The 24,546-nt window shown below is 49.8% G+C and overlaps 1 protein-coding gene across 1 annotated transcript in view; it reads right to left on the bottom strand.

Annotated features, from left to right (window-relative positions):
* MYO5C (myosin VC) overlaps positions 1-18,945 on the bottom strand; it is an 80,589-nt gene extending 61,644 nt beyond the window's left edge. Inside the window, exons 1-6 of the mRNA XM_058665840.1 lie at positions 18,648-18,945; positions 10,036-10,146; positions 6,267-6,432; positions 5,686-5,830; positions 2,517-2,673; positions 673-816 (exon numbers count right to left, since the gene is read on the bottom strand). Coding sequence (XP_058521823.1) covers positions 673-816; positions 2,517-2,673; positions 5,686-5,830; positions 6,267-6,432; positions 10,036-10,146; positions 18,648-18,674 — 750 coding nt within the window. The 5' untranslated portion in view covers positions 18,675-18,945. The remainder of the gene's footprint in view (positions 1-672; positions 817-2,516; positions 2,674-5,685; positions 5,831-6,266; positions 6,433-10,035; positions 10,147-18,647) is intronic.
* Between the last annotated feature and the right edge of the window lie 5,601 nt (positions 18,946-24,546).

Raw genomic sequence — 24,546 nt, 5'->3', positions numbered from 1 at the left:
AAATCCATTCTAACAGCTTTGTTTCCAAGTTTTTTTTGAGTTCTTGAAAGAAAAACTTGATTTTCAAATATAAAGAATCTTTTAACAGCCTCAAATGAAGAAGTCAAAACCATTTCTCTCAATCATTACCACCAATACAATAACTATCATCTTTTTTTCTTTTTAAAATAATATTGTATTGCATTTATTTTAAAGGCAGAGTGACAGAGAGGGAGAAAGATACAGAGAAAGGGAAAGAAAGAGACCGATTCATTCCCTATCTTCTGGTTAACTCTCCAAATGAACATAATGGCTGGGACCAAGACAGACCAAAGGCAGAGCCTGGAACTCCACTCTGGTCCCCATACAGGTGGGAGTATTGTGCAAGGGCCCAAATGCTTGGGTTATCATCTACTGCTTTCCCAGGAGCATAGGAAGCTGGATTGGCAGCTGAGCAGTCAAGACTTGAACCATCACTCTAATATGGATGTCAGCTCAACCACTGCAGCTCCCTCCCCCATTTCTATTTTTAATTGATAGGAAGAAAAAAAAATCCAAAATGCAAATGAAAAAAAGAAAACCCTGTTCTTCATGTCATGAAACAATGTGCATGTGTAACTAACAAATATAGAAACCTACACAACCCTGAAATAGCCAGGAAAAAGGAAACATAGCGGATACTTTCAGCCTTACCTGGAAGACAACTCTGGATTTTTCCAGCAGGTAAGTCCGCATATTGGCTCCTATGATCTGATTCCTCTTGTCGAAACTGATTTCCGTGTATTTCCCAAAGCGACTGCTGTTGTCATTGCGGGTGGTCTTGGCATTCCCGACAGCCTATGAAACACAGGATGCTCTTGAGATAACGACAAAGATCTTCACTTCAAAACAACTTGCTTGTGTTTTGAGCACAAGCCAGTCCTATACACTGGGGAAGGTCTGGTTAGCACAGGGAGCAGGGAGGCAGCGTGAAGCTTTGGGGTGCACCACTGTGTCCCTGGCCTGCCTGCAGGCTTCCCCCAGTCCTAACGGAGACACTGGTGAGGTTCCCGAAGACAGCATCTTCCGGGGCTGCATGGCCCCACTGCCATTTGTGCTACTTGGGCACCGTTGCCAGGGCAGTTTGGGATTCAGGCTTCAGCTTCTCTCTCTGTGATAAGAAGATCACACACATCTTACTGCTAGGAGTGGAATGTATACATTCCCCCTCTTACCCACAGATGCAAATGCTGGAATCTAAAGCCCATGAACTAGTATTAGTGGGTAATGTCTTTGGCTGGTAATTGCAACACTGTAAAGCTAGAACCCTGGTGAGTGGGATTCTAGTGTCCTTTTCACACAAGAGACCCCAGAGAGCTCTTTGGTTTTTTCTGACCTTTGAAGACACAATCAGAGAGGTTCAGTCTGCAACCAGAACCCAAGTATGCTAGCCCCCTGGCCCCAGGGCTGCAAGCACAACCTTCCTGCCGCTGCGGAGCCACTCAACACTTTGTCGCTTTGTCACAGCAACCTGGGTCACCTGCCCCTGGTGGAGCTGAGAGGGTTAAACGAGCTCCCTCATCTGCGCCCTGGATGGTACAGCACTCAATGAGAAGTTCCCAGCCCTCACCCTGGCCTTCACTTCTACCCTCACTCCTTCCTGTTTCCAGTCTTTGGCTTCTGCTTGCTTTCCCCCACCCCTCCCACTCTCTGGGTGTACTGTCTGCGTCCAGCTCCTGCTCTTGAACTCCACTTCAACTGAGTAGCCTCCCCCTGGAAGGGCCCCCTCCTTCACATACCTGCTGCACCTGCTGTAGAGCTCACCACACTGCCTGTCAGCATGCACTATGTGTGTCATGGGCTTGGTAAGAAAGGCAAACCAGTGGGAAACAAACTCTAAATAAACAAACCATCAGTGACCTGTGGGGCATTTAAGGCGGCATTGCCTGTGGGCAATCTCCCACCATAGCCTGGATTGTACATGATGTTTCTATCTAGTGAGCCCATGCCTCCGCACCATGAACTTCCAGTTTCTCAGATTTTACCCCTTCCTGAATTTAGAAACAGGCCTGAGGACCCTCAAATGTGAAGATGGGGATCTCTTTCTTATCCCATGAACAGCCCCTGAGGGTTTTGAATTACAGCAGAGAGAACCAGAAGGCTAAGGTTCTTAATGATCCAGTATGAGTCCAAGGAAACTCAAATGAACTCTTTTTGCATGGCACGAAGAGCCTCGAATGGGGCGGGTGGGACACATGCTGAGCAGTCAGGTGGCAGGACTACACCTGGAGCTTATCCCACCAAAGCTTTCCCAGGCTGCTCAGTGGTACATGGAGGATGTTTCCCCCAGGGATCTAAATCTCCACAGGTGACTCTAGAGCTCCAAGGGAGAGTGGAGGAGAAAAACCTGGGACACTCCACCCCAGCATCCTCCTATGCCCAGAACAGACAGCCTGGCTCCATCTTGTCCCCATGGGTGTGGCCCCGAGGGGCTGGAGCCCAGCACTGGCAAGAACAGCACATTCACAAAGCCACCCCCCAACTGATCCCAACCGCACCTCAGTGATGGGATTGGACGCCAGGACCTTGTCCTCGATGTGTGCATCGCTGCTCGACCTGCTGACTGTGGCAAAGTACCGCATAGCATAGCGAGCCGACACGGTCTTCCCAGCACCCGACTCCCCGCTCACGATGATCGACTGATTTTTGTTGTTTCTAAGGCAAATACAGGAACAGGGGTTAGATGTTAACTTCTTTGTACTACCAAGGCATTGGTAATGTTCTTTAGGAAAATTCAGATAAACTGGAAGGAAGGAAAATCTATTCCATTGCTCTAGGAGTGGACAGTGTCTGGCCTATAGGCTGTGTATGCCCTGCCAAGGTAATGGCAGGCAGTACTGGAAAGCCAACAATCCCCCAATGGCTAATTCTTAAGTTGATCATTTGTATGGCCCACAAATGATGTGATAAGTATTCAAATGGCCTGTGGCAGAAAAAAGGGCTCCCCAGCCTTCGGTTTACTACTCCTTAACATCTCAGTACATTCCCTTCTCTTTTTCAGAACACACAAGTGTGTTCCCTACCGTGTCCTTAGTGTTGAGAGTCCCCAGTGAACCAATCTCAGGTTCAAGGGCCCTTGAGGGTGAGTTGGCTGGGGGGGGTGTTCACAGCTTAGTGAAGTATCAGAAGGAAACAGAAAGGAAGTGAAGAGGAACCAGAGGTCAGTTCATTCCCCTGGGGTGGAGGGAGGGTTCCTTTCCCAGTGCTCTCAGGGGCCACCCTTGTGGCCTCCAGCCACAACTCTGATGTTGCCTGGGAAACGCTGTCTGCCAGGGGTGCTCACGAGGGACTTGGTGACTACTTCTGCCAGGCACAAACCAACATCCCAGACTCCGGTGGCAGAGCAGGTCTGCCCGTGGCACCGAGCACTGTTACACAGCCTAAGTGTAGATGTGCCCGGCCACCATCATCAGGAACTGTGGCGGACCTTGCTGGAGGCGGAGGCAGTGGAAGCCCAACCTCCCAAGCGGCCCTCTCCGCACAACAGGCTCAGGCCTTGTGTCAGCTCCTTTCTGCACATCTCACTTCTAGCAAAAACAGTTTCAAGATATTATTATGAGGGTAATTTTGTTCAAATTGTGCTTGGGAACATAAGTGCTCTGTAAGTCAACACACTCTTGTTACGTAATTGAGACATTCAAAATAAGGTACTAAATAGGCCAGCTCCTTGGAGTAGTAGGTTAAACTCGTGCCTATGGCACCAGCGTTGCATAGGGGTACCAGTTTGAGTCCTGGCTACTCCCTTTTTGATCCAGCTCCCTGCTAATGGCCTGGGAGAGTAGCAGAGGATGGTGTCTTTGAGCTTCTGCACCCATGAGGAGACTCAGAAAAAGTTTTGGCTTTGGATTGGTCCAGTTCTGGCCATTGTAGCCATTTGTGGAGTGAACCAGAGGATGGAAGATCTGTCTCTCCTTTTCTTTATAATTTTGCCTTTCACATAAAAATTTAAAAAAACTTTAAAATTTTTTCGTTTATTTTTAGGGAAAAAAATAGAAACCCACACAAGGTCTTTTCACGATGTTTTTTTTTTTCCATGCAGGTTTGGAAGACCCCCTCATGTACCTGTTTTACAGATGAATAAAACAGAGACTCATATAGGCAGCGTGACATGAACCAAGACACAGAGCACAGTACCACCCATGCGGGACGGAACCTTGGAGACACAGCTCTTGATGCAATCTTTTCAAGGAAGTGGGGCCTCTGATAAGGTGGGCAGCAAGCCCAGTGCCGAGCAGGGCTGCAGATAAAGGCCAATGTGGCCCAACTCCCAGTCTAGCACCAGGCAAGCGCAACATGAACCCTGTGTGCAGGAAAAACCACACAGTCCAGTTATGTTTTGCTTCACTGTCAGAGTCACACCGATCTCCAAGGTGACAACCATCTCTTCAAGCTTGAACTTGGCACAGCCCTTCAGTACCCAGCAGTTCATCTACTGGATATCTTGTGTCTAAGCACAGAAGTTCCCAGGGAGTCAGGACAAAAACAAAACAAAACAAACAAAAACACTACCCAAAGTTTTGGCCTTTTAGGATATGAAGGAACTGGTGCAGCAGAAAACAGCAATTTCCCACGTAACATCTACCTCTCCTTCCTTCTTAGAGACTAGACGGCAGTTGTTAGTTGATGCTAACCATATGTTGCTGGGCAGAAGACTACACATCCCAGCTTCCTTTCTATCCTGTGTGTCCAGATGTGGTCACATGAGTAGGTGCTTAGGTGCTAGCCAATCAGCTGTGAGCAGCAGCACTTTGTGGGACTTCTCAAAAGTTTCCCTGACTTGGAGGAGTGCATCTTTCCTATGACCCAGCATATGGGGGCGGTGACCCAGCAGACACTTGGCCCTGAGGATGAAGGTTTCAGCTCAGGGACAAGGGAGCTGGATGGCTATTGGGCTCTGATGATTTGGATGAGATACAGGGCAGCCTGAGAGGGCCCATCAGACTCCTTTGTGACGGAGAATCACGCACTTCACCCTTGGGCAGGCTATGTTATGGTCCCTGGATCCTGGGCACTGTGTGAGTGTCTAGCTCACAGATGAGGGTGCAGAACCTGGGGAGTTGATGGGTGATGCATGAAGGGTTAGTGGGTCCAGGTCCTGGGCCCTCGGCTTGCTGTCTGTGACAGGAGGGCAATGATGGCAGCTCGGCTGACTTCACGGGAACAGTGCAAGACTTGGAGGAAACTAGCACCCAAGGAAGCCCTTGTGCAAACTGAAGGCATCTCTAGAGATGAGGTTTTCTGTGCATGTTCTCTAGGAAGACCAGGATGCCCAAAGTTCTCCAAAATCCAAGCAGTGAAAAATGAGGATCACATGCCAAATCTTTCACAGCTAAAAACCTGCATTTGTCTGTCATCAGAATCTGTTCAAACAGATTTGAAGAACAAAACAAAACAAAAACCAGCCTTACACATCCAAATACCACACCTGGAGGGTAAACCAGCCTTTCCCCAACCAGACACTCCCATGAGAAACCCCTGCTGACCCCCAGATTGGGAGGATGGACTTGACTCCCCAGAAAGAGCACAGCCCAGAAACTGGATCTGGATAGTTCACGGTTCAGCGAGGCGCCCCCTCTTCTAATGAGCCCAGCCTAGACCACCTCCCCTTCTCTGGGAGGGTAGCAGGTGCAGGGCGCACGGGAAGCCCCAGAAGCCCCAGGAAGCTACCTGGCCATCTGCTTGTACGCCTCTTCAGCCACAGCAAATATGTGTGGGTCCATGTCGCCCATGTTCTGCCCAGTGTAGGCATGGATGATGGCATCTCCATAGATGGGCAGCTGCTTGTAAGGGTTCATAGCCACCAAGATGATCCCTGGGGAAAGAGGGAAGATGCAGCTACCAGGGGCTTTCTGTTTCCACCCCCCAAGGCTCTTTAGAGAGACTCCAGCTCTGCTGCTGTTTAAACCTTCGTTGTGAGTTTGGTCAGATGTCGGCGATGTGATCCTAGGCTGGTGGTTGGATGAGATGATAGACAACACTCAGATCAAGAGGCTCTTTCTTGCTATTCGGTGTAAATCATGGCAATCAGCAATAAATGTCATCAGACCCACTGAGAAACTCAAACACAGCCTTTACCCCATTTCTCTGGCCTAACAGGACAGTCCCAGTTCTTAGCCAAGCTTCTCCTCCATTTGACGCAAACTCTAGATGTTGAGTGAGAACAGGTCACACCACATCATCAAGGCGCTCTGGCAAGCAGGCAGGACGTGCCAGCGCCGTTGCTATCCTCCCAGAACCTCCCTCCTTACCACTGTAGGTATAAATAAGTTTGGATTCTGCGAAGCGGATTCTAAGGTTGTGGAGCACAGCGGGCTCGTGCAGATAGCTGAGGGCCGTGAGGTCGTTCTCGCCCACCAGGATGTCAGGATTGCGAAGCGGAGGCAATGCTTTTGGATCCACGGGAAGATCCAGCTCCTGGTGGCAGAGAGGAAATGAAAGTTCCAGAAGTGAGAAGATGCTTGGTGCTTCTGCCGAATCACAGTCGTGTGTCCTCTCACTGCCCCCTAGAAGGTCATTGTTGATTGTGGAAAACAAGTTCATGTAGAGCAACGAGAAAACATCTTTAAAAAACATTCATTTATTTGAAAGGAAGACAGAGACAGACAGTTGTCTTCCAGCTCCTGGCTCACTCCTCAGACACCTGCACCAGCCAAGGCAAAGGCTGGGCCAGATGGAAACCAGAAGCTGGGAATGCAACACAGGAATGGGCAGGATCCAACTCCTTGGGCCACCCTCCGCTGCCTCCCCAGATGCGTAGTAGCAGGAAGCTGGAATTGGATGCAGAGTAGGGACTCGAGCCCACACACTGTGAAGTGGACTTCACTGCTACATCAAATGATCGCCCTGAGAAATAGCCTTCTAAGCTGATTCCTGAAGTTACAAAAAGTAGGAGCCAGGGGTCCAGGACACTGGCTGTGTCCCTGGAGATGGCTGGAAGATGAATGGGTTTCCAGGGCAACCAGAGTACAGGCTCCTGGCTTCAGCCTGGCCCAGCCCTGGCTCTTGCAGGCATTTGGGGGAATGAACCAGTGGGCAGAAGATTATCAACTGATCTATCTACCTACATTTTAAGCAGTTGGAAATAAACAGGCAAACATTTAAAAATTAAAAATAGATGCTTGAGCCTTAGAAGGTTTCATTTCTCAACAGGATACTACTGTTAAAATGACATGACCACCTCATGTTCTTTATAGCTGGAAGGTTCCAGAACCTCCACTCCAAGTGGACATGCTTGGTGATGAGAAGTCTGTGATGGAACCTGGGTGGGTAGTGGTATCCCTGTGAAAGGGCAGGTGACTCCTGTCAGTAGCTGCCCATGTGGGCAAGGGCTCATGGCTCCCCAGGCAGGGCCATCTGTTCTACCCCTCACATTCTGTGGCAGGTGCCACACAGCAGGTGCCACACAGAGCTCAGTGTCTGTCCACTTTTTATCACTAACGGCACAAAGTCCAGGTGGGTTCAGGTATAGAGGAAATAGGTTTGATTAGGTAATTAGCCTAGTGGCTAAGAAGCTGGTTAGGACACCTGTACCCCACGTCAGAGTGCCCGGTGTAAGGCCCAGCTTCACTCCAGCTTCCTACCAAGGGCCATCCTGGGAGCAGGCAAGTGAGAGCTCTGCTGGGTTTCCTGCCATCCACGTGGGCGATGAAGTCTAAGTACCCCCTGACACCCAGGCTTATCCTGGCCCAGTCCTGGCTATGGGGGTGGGGCACTTAGGCAGAACAGCAGCAGGCAGAAGTGCTGTGTTTGTGTCAACCACTGAAATGAATGGTACAGGCTTTAAAAGAGGCTTATCTGAGGTCACGGCTCTGGCCCAGGCCTGAGGGCTGCCTCTTGTGATGGCCATTTTACTGGCAGATCCCAAGGCAGGGCAGAACATCAGGAAGGGTAGAGATAGGGAGCAAGACAGTCCTCTGCTCACTACAGGGACACGCTAACCCACGCCTGGGCCCAGGGCCCTCAGTCCCTCCTTTCCCACACTCACAGCAGGGACTCAACTTCAACATGTGCCTCAGGAAGGACACACACACTCAGGCCCCAGCACCTGGTGGAACCAGGGTGCTGCCTGAGAGGGGGAAGACGCACCTAGCATCCAGGTGGCGTCCACACCACAGAAGCCTGTCCTCCTCCCTCTGATGCCAGCATAGCCCAACTCCTTCACGGTGCAGACAGAGGGGAGGAAATGTGGATGCCAGAGAAGGCAAGTGACCCGAGCATGGGTCCTCAGAAGCTGTGCCTCCTTCTCAGCTGCTCAGGGCTGTCCTTCCTGGTCTTTAGTCAGCTCCATGGCCTTTCTTTGGTTCTCAGTTCTGGACCAGCTTTGTGAGGCAACCCAGATGCTCCACGCAGGACCTCTGCGCCAACAACCCCAGGCCAGCATGCACCACTGCTTCATTCAGTCCTCCCAGCTGCCTGCCAGGGAGCATGGACAGCACCAGTTAACGGGGCGGGATTGGAAGGATGGAGTTTACCACCCAAGGCCACACAGCGGGCCTGGCTCAGAGTCTGAGCTTCTTTGTCACTGGCTGCTCTGCTCTACAGCAGGGGAGCAGCTAAGGACCTGGTGACATCACACAGGCACTCAGAGCACTCCAGTGCCACTGCACCTGGCGGTGGCGGGGGTGGACTGGAGGGGCTGTTCCCAACCAGAGGACTGCCCATCTGTACACTTTTTGAGAACTAAATCAGGGAAAATGTTTCCCATTCTTATTTTTTTCTGTCTTGGGTATTCTCTTTCCAGCTCAGCCTCCGTGTATAAAGTTATGTGCAGGGACGGGGAGGGGCACAGAGTCTTCGGACACTGACAGGTGGAGGCAGAGGGGACACAAAGCAGGCTTTGTCCTTTGTGGTGGAGGCAATCTGGCCATCTGTCATCTCATCTGCCTCTGCTCGCCGTCTGCTGCCCCCCTACCCTGGGCACATTCAAGGCCAGGAATGCAGCCACCTGTAGCCCTGAGCAGCCAGCCTCTGGGGCAGTGGCTGCCTTGGGTTTTTTTCTCCCCAAAGCCATCTGCTCCCTCAGCAGAGCCTGGCATTGTTTGGGAGGTGCTGAAAGCAAGAGGCAAGGCCCTGCTGCCAGCAGAGAGATGCCGTTAGGGCCATGGGAGCCTCCTCCTGCATGCTCTCCTGCCTTCACCCGCACCTGGAATACCCTGCGTGGTGTGCAGGGGCGGGAGCCCACTGTCATGCGCTCAGCAGGTGGCGTGCCAGGATTCCAATGCCGTCAGTTTCTTTCACCACGCAGTCTCTCCATGCGGAGGATCTCAGGACACGCTTCCCCACACCAGGTGGGGTCTGGTGACAAACACCGAGTCCTTTCTCCATAGCGACTGCCTGCCTTTCACTTCCCTATGCTGTCCTCAGCCTCTGGCATCCAGAGGGAGCCCGGATCCTTTGGCTGCCAGGATGTCACTGCAGCCGTGGTGCAGTGGACATCAGGGTGAATACGGAAAACTTGATCAAATCCTTCTGAAGCTGTAGAGCGAGAGGCCCACAGCAACACAGTCTCCCATAGGAGCAGGGTTGCAGCTCGTCCCTGGTCTGGTCTCAACTCATGCCAGGCTCCTGTTAATCCTCTGCAGAGTTGGGCTCTGGCCCCTGCATGCTCCCTCCTGGGAGGGAGGGGTACCCTACAGGTGTCCCCACATCACAGCTGCCTTCCTCGGCTCCCAGTCCCTCCCCCTCCCTCCTCTTCCTTCTCATTCTCTTTCTCTTCCTTTACTTGCCACCCCCTCTGCTTACTTGGCTCCAAATCGCTCATCTTTTCCCAGTATCATCTCTCTCCAGGCTTCGCCTGTGAACACCTGGGAGAGCAGCACACACCTGCTATTGCACAGGGCCCTCATTACTGAGAGAAGCCTGGCTGGGGCAGGGCAGCTTGAGGGCAGGTGCATGGCGGGGAACAAGGTGGGGTGGCACAAGCACATCAGTAGATCCTGTCCCCTCCCTCACCTCTCCCTCCCCACCCCCAGGCACTGCCTGTGCATGGCTGCAGCCACGAAGAGCAAGGGTCCTCACCGTTCCATCCTCCAGCAGCAGGTGCAGCACTCGGTCACCAACTCTATAGTCCTTGGCTATTTCCGCAGATTTCCAAACTTCTTCAGGATCGGGAATCCAGACCCTGTTGTACTGACCGACAGAATAAGACAGGCTTCGTTTGTCAGCACATCTCAGACAGAACCAAAGACCTCTGCAGGGTCAGACACAGAAGGCTTCCATCTGTTCTCTTGTTGCAGGAACCCTTTCACCCGATGTCTGCCTTCGTGCACCAGCAAGGCACCTGGTCCAGTTGTCTCACTTTGTAGGCAACGGCACCAGGGGTGCTATTTGTGCGTGTGTCCACTCTTGGGGTGGGTGGGACCAGGGAGTGGATGGGAAAGCCCAGAAGGGAATATCCTGGGGTGAGGATCACATTGTCTATCAAGTCGCACGCTGCTAAATGCGTTTCAAATCTCAGTGTAGATTAGGATTCATGCATTTCATTGTCTATAAATTTTACACAAGGAGCTAAGTTAATACAGAATAGTGAATAACATAGACTAAAATACCTGAGAGATGTGCTGAGGTCTACAATTTTAAAAACACCCCCAAAATAAAATAAATTAAAAGAAAGAATGCACTGATGCACAGAGAGGTGACAGAACAAACTTCGTGAACTGAGGTGTGACACAGACAGTCATGGTCAATGCTAGAAAGTTGTTTTGATGTGGCCTCAGATTCTAAGTTGCTGAAGGAACAAAAGAATGAGAACAAAACAAGGTGGAAGGCATTAGACCGGGGACAGTGTTGCAGGAGGAATATTAATACCAATCTGCTTGGTTAACCAGGACAAAAGGGTCATTGGTTGGATAGCAATTGTGATCAGCCTAAGTCACTTGAGTTGCTTTCATCCTTGATGGCTGGGAAAGAGCTGGCTGAAATGTGACACGGCAGGTGATGACAGACCCTGGCAGGTGATGACAGACCCTCCCACACTGATAGGTGAACAGAGTCACCTAAACACACAGACACACCTCTGAGACACACCCACCCCCCCACATCCTTATTGCCAGGGCCTGCCCATTTCCTGCCTTGGGCCTGCAAGAGAAAACATGGCTCAAATCATAAATCACAAGGCTCACTAGTGGACAATCTATCAGGAATTGCCCACTGCAGGGCTAATAAGGTCCCTGGGAGGAGCCTATTCCAAACTGCTTATCAAAGCTTACATCAGGCTTCCCGCTGGCAGTAACAGCTCAAAGAGGGGGTGTCCTGCTAGGCCCGAGCAGGAGATTGCAGTGGAACTCCTCGAGGTCCTTCTATGGAAACCTGGGGCTCTCTGCCAAGGAGCAAACCAATCCTGGGTAGGTGCTGTGGCCTAGCAGGTAAAGTTGCCACTGGCATCCCATGTGGGTGTCAGTTCCTGTTCTGGCTACTCCAGTTCCTCTGCGACTCCCTGCTAGTGGCCTAGAGAAAATGTTAGGAACACAGCCCAAGTGTTCAGCCCCTGCCACTCACGTAGGAGACCCGGATGGGGCTCCCAGTCTCTGCTGCCATCTGGGGAGTGAATGAGTGGATGGAGTATTCTCTCTCCCTCTGAGACTTTCAAAATAAATAAATCTTTAAAAAGAAACATCTGGGGCCCTGCGGCGTGGCCTAGCGGCTAAAGTCCTCGCCTTGAAAGCCCCGGGATCCCATATGGGCGCTGGTTCTAATCCCGGAAGCTCCACTTCCCATCCAGCTCCCTGCTTGTGGCCTGGGAAAGCAGTTGAGGACGGCCCAAGGACTTGGGACCCTGCACCCGCGTGGGAGACCCGGAAGAGGTTCCAGGTTCCCGGCTTCGGATCGGCGCGCATCGGCCCGTTGCGGCTCACTTGGGGAGTGAATCATCGGACAGAAGATCTTCCTCTCTGTCTCTCCTCCTCTGTGTATATCTGGCTGTAATAAAATGAATAAATCTTTAAAAAAAAAAAAAAAAAAAAGAAACATCTGGCAATTACTGAACAAACCCCACACAGAGAGAGACAGGTTCTCAAAGGACAAACTGGCAGCAGGGCCGGCACGTGTGACTCTTTGGTCAGTTAAACGAGTCCGGCCCTGAAAGCCATCCTTAACTTAGAACAGCAACCGAGAGGCAGCTCAAACTAAAACATCCCAGAGGTGTCAGGGCTTCAGGGGCTGTGATCCGCTTGTCTTCTGCAGGGAGGTCTGCTGGGTAGCCCACACCCTGCTGCGGAGCCTCTGCCACCCGGTGGGCAGCCATGTGCAGCTCTGTGGCTGCAGCCCAGCCTGGTAGGTAAACAGGACCAGGGTTTACTCATCTCCGCCAAGCATAACCCAGATACTCCCCGCCCAGGCCGGCCTCGCATTCCTCTACCCGCAAGGCCAAGGGCAGGCAGGGCCAGTAGGCTGGCCTGGCCTGTGCCCAGTGCTCTCGCCTGCCTCCCGGCAGCTCCCTTGCCTCCGTGCGCTTCCTTCCTGGAGGCCTGCCTAGAGCTGCCAAGGAGGCAGGCACTCAGGGCCACCTCTCAAGCCGTTCTGGGGAGCATGAGGCAAAGGTTCCAGACCCCAGAGCCTTAAGTAGGAAAGAGCTTGTGCTCTGTGCTCCATCTTGCCCTGATGTGCCCAGAGGAGAGAACTGCATCCTCTCACGGTCTGCTCCACTGACGGAGCTTCTGGCACCAGCCACGGACAGGGCCTGAAGACAGAACTACATGTGTTGCCTGCCCAGAGCCGAGGTGCCCACGTCCCTCTCCTCCTCTTCCTCTTCGCTTTTGGCTGCAGACCCCCCTGCTGCTCTCACTCCCCTAGACCATGCCTCCCAAGGTCCTTCCTGATCTCTTCTTGTGCCAGGCTGTTTCTGGAGAATTCCATGCACTCTTACAGTTTGCATAATTGCCCCTTTGAGATTTGTAGTATGATTCCAATATGGAACTCTAGACCATATCTCAGCCCCCAACCGGCCTTGGATCCTCACAGATGCCTAACCTGAGTGGTGAGGATGTGTTCCCCAAACATTCCCCTCGGCCTTCTCTCTCTGTCCCTATTTTCAGAAAACTTGGGGCCATGACTGGGCTCCCTCCCCATTTCCCCACCCAGCTGTCAAGCAGTAACCAGGGGCTGGAGAACTTAACGTGGTAAACAGCTCTCCCCTAGCGGGCCCTGCTCACCTGCTGCTGCACAGTGATGGCCCCACCCATCAGCCTGAGGATTGTCATAGCTGACTGGAGGGGAGCCAGGAGGCAAGGAGGGAGCCAGCAGGCAGCAAGCTTTGAAAGTTACCGCTGTGCATCTGCGTGAGTGGCATGTCTGGGTGGGGAGTTGCCATCTTAGCCCGTTTTCCCACATAGGACTCACCTTCGTTCCAATCCACCCTGCTGCCTGTGATCACCCCAAACCACTATCAGGTTCTAGGAGGTGCCATGTGGTTCCTTGCCCTGTCCCCCAAGACCCCTCCCATTCTCTTCCCATCAGTGAGCAAACAGGTCTGGGCAGTGAGCACCACACTGACCTGTGTCCCTGCCCACTGACCCTGCACAGGTGGGGCTACTTAGAAAACAATAGGTGCATCTAATTTCCCAGAGTTGTTCATGATATTTAGACGTCTAAATGTTGTATGGAACAGTCGAATGGGTTGCCGGGACCATGATGCAGTGGGTTGAGCTGCTGCCCGAGGCACTGGGATTTCATGTGGGAATGGTTTCCAGTCCCTGCAGCTCCACTTCTGATCCAGCTCCCTGCTAATGCGCCTGGGAAAGGGGCAGAGAATGGCCCACTTATGTGCTTAGGCCCCTGCCACCCACCTGGGAGACACAGATCAAGTTTCTGTCCCGGCATCAGCCTGGTCCAACCCTGGCTGTTGTGGCCATTTGGGAAATGAACCAGCAAATGGCAGATGTCTCTCTCTCCCTCTTCCTTGTGTGTTTCAAATAAATAAAGAAATCTCTTAAAATATAGCCAAATGAAAAAACAATTAGTCAAGTGCACCTTGACCTGATGAGAGACAGGGACCCTGGGCTGCAGTCACACCCCTCCTGGCCTCGCGCAGCCGAGCTTCAGCAACGCTTCTCCAAGGGGCTGTGTGAGCTCACCAGTCACAGGCCAGAGAAGCAGGCAGCTGAATGAGATCACCAAGGTTCAGACGCTAACGGCGTAACCCGAGGCCTGAGCAATGCCACGAGTAAAAAGGCCTCCAGAGGCATGCTACTGAGCCTATTCTACCACCCCCTCCACACTCCATTCTTGGCTTTCACCTGTATCTTACATGAAAAACAGAAAACAAAACACACACGCATACATAAAATAAGTAGATGAAAGAATCAGGGGTCAGTGCTATGGCATAGTGGGCAAAGCTGCCACCTGCAATGCTGGCATCCCATACGGGTGCCAGTTCAGGTCCTGGCTGCTATACTGCTGCTCCAGCTCCCTGCTAGGGGGCCTGAGAAAGCAACACAAAATGGCCCAAGTAACTGGACCCTTGCCATCTACACGAAATCTGGATGAAGCTCCTGGCTCCTGGCTTCAGCCTAGCCCAGCCCTGGGTATTGTGACTATTTGGGGAGTGAATCAGCAGATAGAGAATCTTTCTCCCCATTTCTCTTTTTACAACTCTTTCAAATAAATAAATATTTTTTTTAAACAATTAACGAGCAGAAGATGATCAAGATTCAGAAAAGTTTTGGAACGCTACAGAAACATTGGGCACTAGATAACAAGACTGGGAATTTCACAAAGATAAAGCAAAGTCTGATATTCCAGTACCAAACATGAACCACGTTATAACAGCATCAGTATAAAAAAAAACAATGAACCATCATTAAGCACGGAGTCAGATATCATTATCAAGGGTCTTACAGACACTTCATCCTCACAATGAACTCTGTACCAGTAAGCACCTGACAGGTGTGACTTGCTCATGTTACCCAGTTAGTAAGCGGCAGAACAAAAATTTAGCCAGAGCCACCATGCATGCTAGGTTACAGGGGCAAAGGGGATCCCAGCAACACTAACCCAGTGCCAGAGGACAGTGGGGAACAGGCACAGCAGACAGTAGCCCTGCTGGCCTACGGTGCTCATGCCTGGGCAGATCAGATTGTCGGGCATGGCAATTCGCCAGAAGGACAAGAGGTTGGAAGGATGTGGTCAGCTCAATCCTCCCCATCCTCGACAGGTGCCCACCCCTCTTAGCTTGCTTTCTTCTAGATATCTCCATTCCTCCTATGCCAGCCTTCACCATCCAAGGTCCTCCGTCCGTTGGATGAACCCCCACCGGGTGCCTTTCTTACACCTAGTTGCAGAGCTCGCTGCTTCCCTTCCTTTGGCTCTCCCCCATCTCCACGCTCCACTGAGGCGCCAAAGGCCTCTATCTTCACCCTGCCTGCTTCTCTCGACTCACCTGCCTGCCCAGCCTCTGCTGGTATGTGCAGCCTTTCCCCTTTGGTTACGGATTTTCCTACGTTGTGATCAGAGTACATGCCATTTCTATGCTCTCATCTTTCACCTCACTTAAGTGTCTTCCCATGTTGCTATCAACTGTTTATAAACAGCCTTTTTATTTGCAAAGTGGAAGTTTCCCCAGGCTGGCTGCAGGAATTCAGGACAAGTGCTAGCTCAAGTTGAATCTAGAAGGTGCAGGTGCAAAGCAGAGATTTCAGACAGAGGGAATGCCATGGGCCGAAGCACCAGTGACAGAGACAGAGCTCCGGAGAGGTGGAGATACATAACCCCCGCACCGGTTTTGCCCTGTATGCTTTCTTTCAGCAGTACTGCTGCCTTGGACATTTCTAAGACATGTCGCCAAGTAACCTGGGAAACAGCTGGGTCACTTAACACTGAAACCAGCAGTGGGCACTTGGTGGGCACTTCTGTCTCTCCCCAACCCACCCCCCCCCGGCCTCCTCTGGCCAGGCATATAGCTTCCCCCCTCCCCAATCCTGTCCTTCGCCTCTCCTCTCATCTCTGCCTTGGCTTTAACGGCCAATTCTAGGCAGAAGACTGTTGTCCCTGGGGCCGCCCATCCTCTATAGCACCTAGTCAATCTGCTACTTCCTACCTCTGACCCATCTCACCATCTACCACCCCCCCAACACCCTCTCCCACCCTGCTGGTACAAATCTGCAGCTCCAGGCTGCCTGGCCCCAGGCCCTGTCTCCCACACCAGGGCACCAGGGTCCACCTCACTTCCCAAATGCTGAAGCAGCTCCTGCTAGCCTGTTCTAGCCTTCACAAGAATCTTCAGCTGCCACAACCTTCCTCTTCTCAGCTCTAGCATTTAACATATATACCCTGACCCTCTTGGCAGCAGCAAATGCAACTTGTTGACATTTCTCACTTCTCATTCACCAGAACCCTCTTGAAGAGGCAACACTGTCCTGCAGGAAATATCTCAGGGTGGGTGCTGTAGCGCAGCATTAGCAAACCTCATCTCCCATTAGAGTGCTCGGTGATCAGGCTGCCTGCTCATGGACACCCTAGGAGGCAGCAGGCAACGGTTCAGGTCCCCAGGTCCACGCCACTCCAGGTGGGAGACCCGGATTGCATCCATGTGGCTAAGCCCAGGCTGTTGGCAGCCATTTGGCAAGTGAACTAGTAGATGGAAAATCTCTTTCTCTGCTTTCAAATAAATTTTTAAATCTTTCTAATCTTTCCCCAAACTTCCCCATTCAGTGAGTGTAACATGTTTTATGGGGATACCACGCCTGTCTTCAAAGGCTGTGCAAGAAGGAGAACTAGACAGGGGCCAGGCAGGCAATGGCCATGTAAGTGAGTGGGTACCTCAGCCTGGTCATCAGGGAGTGAATATAATTGGCACATAGGCACTGGCTCCCACGTGGATCCCCAAATGCCTGCTCCCTCCCCCCACTGACTCCCCTGGCACTGGGTCACGTCTGCCTCTGGATGAGGAATGGGCTTCCCGTTGCTCTAAAACATTGTGTGGCTAACAATGTCAGGGAAACAGCGCTGCAGGGCGTTCAGTGTCCCCCAAGCATCCCCAATCCCAGCCTTTGACCCAGGCATTCCCAGGGCTGGCATTCCATGACAATCAGCTAGACAGAGATGGAGAGTTGGGGGAGTGGAAGGTGGAGGGTCCAGACCTTGCCCCAGTTTCAGAATGAGAGAGAAAGAATTCTCTTAATTCACAGGCCTGCAGCTTCACAGTGGGGGAACGGCTCTATCTGGGACTGACAAACAGGGATGAACTCTCTCTCCGCCCCCCAGCACAGGAGTGGTAGCCCAGGCTTGCGAGTGCCACCCTGGGCTGGTATGGTCAGCCACCAAGTCCTGGGCCCCCAGAGTCTAACTGTCCACCCCAGTTTGTCACTATTAGTTTTTCTACACTGCGCCTGGTCCCTGCTGCACATTAGCCAATATTTGAGATTTGAGGCACTTGATGACTGGCTGCTCACAACTGTGTATTTCTACTTCAGAAAAAAAAGTTAATCATCACCAATTTTCTGTTTCTCAAGTTTAAGAGTGGTTTTATTCAAGAATTTCTTCAGCTCAAGTAAACTGAAGATTTCAGAATTACTGTGGTATGTGATCCCACATATATATATATTTATCTATATATATACATATATAGATATAGATATAGATAAAATACAGAATAGGATCAGGGCCACACAAGTACTGCCTACTTAGAGCTTTAGTAGACGGAAAGGCGACAGAGGGAAAGTACCCTGGGCTGGCTTATATCTGTACTGTTAGCAGATAAACAGGCAAGGAGGGGAAGGCTTGTTTAGACCATGGAAATGTAATTATGTATTACCGTTGCTTTTACCCACAGCAAAAGCGCCTTTTTGAGTTCAAAGCCAGGGCAGGTGGCAGGTGGCAGGGAAAGCCCTCTTCTCACCCACCTAGGAGTGCAGAACTCTGGAATTCTGCAGCTGGGGGTGGGGTGGGATGGTCACGGTGGAGGATGGTGAGAGGGGGCAGTCCACTGAGACTGGGATGAATACCTCTGCTCCCCCGAAAAACACTAACATAACCCAAGTCCATCTCTGGGGATTCTGGGCGTCAAAGGCTGCCCTTCCTAGGTAAGGGAAGACAAGGTTCGTCCAAGGAACTTTCTGGAGGGCTTCTCAGCCAGGGTGTATGACGGTATGAACTGTTAAGCACCGAGTGTCCCCCACCCTCCGGAGCGTCCAGGTGCCCGCGAGGCCTGGGCAATTACAGCCACTGCCACTACGAGGAGCCTAAAGGCTCGGACAGGCGCTGGACACAGAATACTGCGGTCACAGCTGTTTAGGGGGTTCCGAAGGTCAGGGAGCTCACAGTCGCTCGCCTTGCCCCGCTACTCTGCTTGGGGTGTGAGGGGCGGAGGAAGGCGCTGAGGTTGCGGGCGAGGGACACGCAAGCGCGATCCCTGGGCGCCCGGAAGCCCCTTTCCGTTTCCCCTCTCCACAGGACGCAGGCCCCGGGGGCGCACTCCAAGCGGGCAGGAGCCGGCCCACTCCTCAGCCTGCAGCGGGCGAAGCTGGCCCGAGTGCCCGAGACCCCGCGGGCCTTTCGCGGCCCGGCGTGCCCGCCCGCCCGCCAGCCCTCCCCGCGCCAGGTGTACAGGTGTGGCCCGGGCGCCTGGGACAGTCGGCGTCAGCGCCTGGGCCGCCTTCCAGCCCCGCGCCCTCCCGCACCCGGGCCGACCCTCCTACCTGCGTGTACAGCTCGGCCACCGCCATGGGTCCGGGAGGCGCGAAGGGGCGAGGCCCGGGGGCAGCGCCTGCGGCTCTGAGGGATACGGTTGGCTGGGGCCCAGCAATCAGAGCCTGGCCATCTTGCCGGCGAAGTTTCGCTGCGTGCCACCGCGCGAGAGCCCGAGGGCTAGGGGCGAGGGGAGGGCCAAGCCGTGGGATTGGTCCTGCTCAGCCCAGCGCGGCCACTGGGCGCTGCCGTTGGCCGGGGCGGGGGCTGTGGGCGGCAGGTGTCGGCGCTTAAAGCCGGTCCACCTGGCGGGAGCGGCCCGGGAATGGCAGGCGGAGGTAACAGGTGTATCCGGAGGCGTTCCCGGGCCCGAGGGTTAGCTGCCCTGAGTTGCAGTCCGTTTCCGGACTGGAGCACAAAAAAAATACCTGAGAGAACAGATTACCTGAGATTAGGGCTTTTAGGCGGTCAGCAAGGTGCCTATTTCCAAAAGAACAACAAAGGAATGTTAGTGATTCTTTGTGTGCACATTTTCTTATGCAATAAAAAAAAGGATTTACCGTATCTATGAAAATATCCAGGGTCCAGAGATATTACCAAGGACAGTGCAATTGACTTGTATGGGACAAATGTTTGCATTTCTGTTAAAGTAGATAAAAGAAGGGCTGAATAAATTGTGACATGTGTCACTTTTTTAATGAAGGGGAAATTTAATGTTGTAAGGTGCCAATCCTTTAACTCTGCCCAAATTAACATAGAAGAAACCCTATACACTGCAATCTAAAGCCTAGAAGGACTTCTGTATAATTTTGTATTTTACCTGGTGTAAAGGTATCTGTATAACAAAAGTGATTCTCAACACAGAAGAGAGATTTACTCTTGCACATAGTAAAGGCTATGAGAAAACTGCAGTCATTCGAACAGTGTAGCACTCGCATAAGAAAGGAAAAAATAACGCAACCCAGCACGGGCCCCAACACTAAGGACTACGATTGGGAAAGGAAAGATTATTTGCTTAGATGAGCTCATTATACTTATATATAAAGTAAAGTAAAAGCATATGCATGATAAACCGCATCCAAAAGGAAATACCGTGTGGGCTTACAAGGGACACTGAAACTCAACAAAGTATTAGGGAAAACTGACAGAAAATATCTTTACTATGTTGCATTATGATAGTCTATGTTTTAGGAACTTCTGTAAATCAGTAAAGAAAGGATTAGAAAGTCCAGTGTTTAAAACTGACAGAAGACAGTCCAGGCCTTGGCAGACGGGCAGGCTGGTGACAAGTTAACTCACAGAGAGATGTCAACTTCAGGGCAATTGGAGAAATGCAAATGAAAACACAACAAAACTTGATTTTGAGCCCATTAGATTGGCACAAATATTTAGGTTGTACCATATCGCATGCCGTCCAGGATGTGAGAAAGCAAAGACATCTTAGCTCACACCGATGGTGGGTAATACAGTGATGGTGCCCTTCTAGAAGAGTGATTTGGGAATGTTTAATGAAAATGTCTAGGCAGAAAAATTCCCATAGAGTCACTCAAAACACAGCTAAGCAGGTGTTTACACAGCATCGATCTATGGCGAAGAGAGGAAATGCTTAAGTATTCACCCAGCTGAAGAAACTAGAATTCAGATATAATGTATCTGCTAGTAGCCTGTGGTCTACTTCTGCCACTTAGAAGAAATATAAAAAGCACTGTTGAGTAAAGGTCTAGCACAAGTGTTTATAAGTATTTCAAAATGCACGGAACTGCAGTACTAGATATTGTTCATGGATACAAGTACATGTAAACAAAGGTGTGGGAGAGAAATTACAAAGTCATTCCTGAAATATGTAAGAGTAGGTATCTGTGGATGGAGGGAAATGGAACTGCAGATAAAAAACAACGAAGGGGAATCAAAGGACACACAGAAGTGAGGGGTGCAACAATGGAGAAGCGAGTAATACAATGTGGTGCTCCAGCTGTCAAAACAATGATGTGAAAATAGCCGTAAGTGGAAAGGCACAGTTGCCTGAATTATCACGATTAAGAAGGGATGACTTTGCTTCGTGAAATAAAGAAGGAAAAAAGAAAAAAAACCTTAGGGTCCAGCATGATGGTTCAATTGGCTAATTCCTCCTTTGGAAGCACCAGGATCCCAATTGGGCGCTGATTCGTATCTTGACTGCCCCACTTCCCATCCAGCTCCCTGCTTGTGGCCTGGGAGAGCAGTTGAGGATGGTCCAAAGCCTTGGGACCCTGCACCCACATGGGAAACCTAGAAGAAGCTCCTGGCTCCTGGCTTTGGATCAGCTCAGCCCTGGTTGTTGTGGCCATTTGGGGAGTGAACCAGCAGATGCAAGATCTTTCTCTCTTTAAAATTGTATTTCCAATAAAAATAAGTAAATCTTTTTTAAAAAACATAATTTCAAAATCGTATTATTAGATAGATTAAAACAGAGGGAGGAAGAGAGAGACAATCTATTGGCTTATTCCCCAAATGCTGATTTAGAGATAAAGCCAGCAGCCAGGAATCTAATTCAGGTTTCCTGTGTGGGTAAGAGGAACCCAATTTCTTGAGCTATGTACCAGCTGCATTTTAGGGTATCCATTAGCAGGAAGCTGTAATCAAGAGCCAGAATTAGGAATTAAACCCAGGAACTCTGATGCTGGGCATTGGGTGTGTTTCCTGCTAGGCTACCTGCCCCTCTTTGGATGTTTTTAAATCTATTCAGGTTCCCTATAGTTTGTTAAGTCAATTTTCCTATTATGTTTCTCGGGATTTGTCCATCTCATCTAATTTGCTGGTATAGCTGTTGGTGGCTCGAACTGTAATTTGTAGGGTTTCTGTGTCTAGGTCGGAATTGGGTTGAGACCAGTGAGGTGCTAAGGGTGCAAGTCCCAAGAAGCTTCTCCTGGCAGGTGCTGATCCAGCATCTGCATGACGAAGCAAGTGAACACATCCCCTGCCTTGTTCGCCTCATGTTAGTCCTTTCTTCCATTCCTGATTCGGTAATGTGTGTCTTTTCTCTTTTTGCATGATCAGTCTAGACACAAGTTTGTCAATTTCATGTTTCATGGATATTCTCTATTTCTTTCTGTCTTTTGTTTGATTTCACTCTAATCTTTATTTACTACCTTCACTACTTGCTTTGAGTTAAAAGCAACTTTAACGTTTAAAAAAGCTTGAATTTCTCCCGGGTTCCTAAGGTAAAATCTAAAGTCACTGATTTGAGACCTATCTTCTTTTCTAATAAAGATGTAGGCTATAAATTCCCCTCTTGGACCTGCTTAACCTACCTCTCATGTTCTCTTTTTGTTTTCCTTTGGTTCAAAATGTTTCCTAATTTCAAGTTTGCCCCTTCATGGTCCCAAGGGTAATTCACAAGTGATGAAATTCCCAAATATTTGGAGATTAAAAAGACTTCCTTCGGCTGTTTATTTCAAATTTAATTCCATTTTTCACTGCAGTGAACATACATGGTATGGTTGCAATACTTCTAAATGTACTGAGACTTATTTTATTGGCTTGCATATGATATATCCTGGAAAAATTCATGCATGCTTAAAAATGTGTGTTCTGCTATTGTTTGACACAGTGTTGCACAAATGTCATCAGATTTGTGGATAGTTTCAAAACTGTTGTATGTGATATTATAACCACTGTATCAGCCCTCTCATGGTTATTGCTGTTTTATCTTTTTTCTCTTCTTCTAACCTATAAGCATATTTGAATTGAAAATGTGTTTATATGTTAAATCCACCTTGACAATCTCTGTGTTTTGTTTGGAGCATTTAATTCATTCACATTTAATGTAACCATTGATATAGTTGGATTTATCTCATATATACCAACGTATAGAGATGTATTTTGTGGTCCTCTATTTTTCCATTTTTCCTTTATGATTTTTTTTTGTGGGGGGAGGAGTGGTAACGGTTTGTTTTGTTAATGTATCATTGGCTCCGCACTCCCCAGTAAAAAACAATATCTTGAGTTTTTCGGTGGTTCCTCTCAGGACTAAAATTTGCATCTTAACTTATCATAAGTATTTTTTTTTTATTGTTTTCCTAAGGCTACTGTAACAAGGAACCACCCATTAGATAGATTAAAACAGCCATTCTTTCACTTCTGAGATTGCCACTATTACCACTGACAGCGAGGTTTTACACAAGTCCCTCAATCAGCAAAGCTGCTGGTTTTCCCAGCTTGCCCTACTCTAGCAATGCTGTTTGAGCTGGGAAAGCAGAGGATTCAGGGGGCAGTCTTAGTCAATAATACGACTTTCATTATTATACAGCTCAGCGGCTTTTAATAAATGAATGAAACTGATTTGCTATATGCTGTTGGTCAACTTACAGAATCCTCAAATTGTTGTTTGGACAGCTTTGTGGCTTTGTGCAGTGTGGCCCTTGCTTTTTTTTTTTTTTTTTAAATTCAGTTGAGAGGCAGAGAGAGACAAAAAAAGAATTTCCATCTGCTGGGCCATACCCTAATTGCCTGCAATGGCCAGGGCGGGGCACAGGGACAAAGCCAGGAGCCAAGAACACAATCCAGATTTCCCATGTGGGTACCAGGAACTCAGCGCCGACTCCCAAGGTTGGCCTTAGCAGGAAGCTGGAGCCCGGAGCTGGGGTCAGGTACAGAGTCCAGGCACTACAATACGGCAATGGCTTCTTTTACTATTATTATTACTATTTTTAAAGATTTATTTTATTTTTATTGCAAAATTACATATATATATATATATATATATATATATATATATATATATATATACACACACACACACACACATACATATGAGGAGAGATAGAGAGGAAGATCCTCCATACAATGATTCACTCCCCAAGTGACTGCAACGACCGGAGCTGCACCAATCCAAAGCCAGGAGCCAAGTGCTTCTTCCGGGTCTCCCACGTGGGTGCAGGGTCCCAAGGCTTTTGGGCCATCCTCTTTGTTTTCTCAAGCCACAAGCAGGGAGCTGGATGGGAAGCGGGGCTGTCGGGATCAGAACTGGCGCACAAATGGGATCCCAGTGCATTTGAGGCAAGCACTTTAGCCACTAGGCTACGGCGCTGGGTGCCGGTACATAGCTTCTTAACCACCAGGCAAACCACCCACATGTACTCACTTTTTTGAAAAGCCAATTTCTTTAGCTCTTCAGATTACCATTTTGGATGCAAAGGAGCCCACTGAAAAATGCTTATTGTGCTATAACTCTCATGTCATCAATATCACCCATTTAAAGTATACAATTCCATGCTTTTAGTAGACTGATACATGCAGTTTTCACAATTTAAATTTTCTAACATCTCAAAAAGACACTCCAGGCCCTCTAATTATCATCTGTTATCTCCATGTTTCCTGCATCCAAGTTCTCCTAGCCTGAAGCAGCTAATAGTTAATTATCTGTCTCTGCATTTTCCTATTATGGACTCTTCACATGAATAGAATCATAAACCAGGGATGTCTAGGGTAGGTGTTGCTGGCAGGCAGGTTAAGCAACCTTTTGGGACACTTGTTTGCCATATCTGTGGCCTGGTTCAAGTCCACATGAGCTTCCTGTTAATGCTTGCTGGGAGGAGGCATGTCATAGCTCAAATGCTCAGGTCTCTGCCTCCCACGTGGGACACCTGCATGAGTTCCAGATTCTTGGCTTTGATCTGGTCCGGCTTCAGACTGTTGCACTCATTTGGGAAGTGAAACAGTGGGTTGCTGCAGACTGACCTCTGTCTCTTTGCCTTTCAAGTAGATGAAAATAGAAGAAAATTTTAAAAAGACAGTATCTGGTCTTTGTGACTGACTTATTTAGCATGTTTCCAAGCATCATCCTTATATGTTGTATCCATGTGTGGATACAACATGCTTCATTTGCTTAATCAATGAGAAACATTTGTGTCCTTCCTACTTGGCTATTTT

This window comes from Ochotona princeps, chromosome 6 (assembly GCF_030435755.1).
Source record: "Ochotona princeps isolate mOchPri1 chromosome 6, mOchPri1.hap1, whole genome shotgun sequence".
NCBI classification, from domain to species: domain Eukaryota; kingdom Metazoa; phylum Chordata; class Mammalia; order Lagomorpha; family Ochotonidae; genus Ochotona; species Ochotona princeps.
The sequence above is the reverse complement of the archived record's forward strand: the minus strand, read 5'-3'. Positions and strand labels throughout refer to the sequence as shown.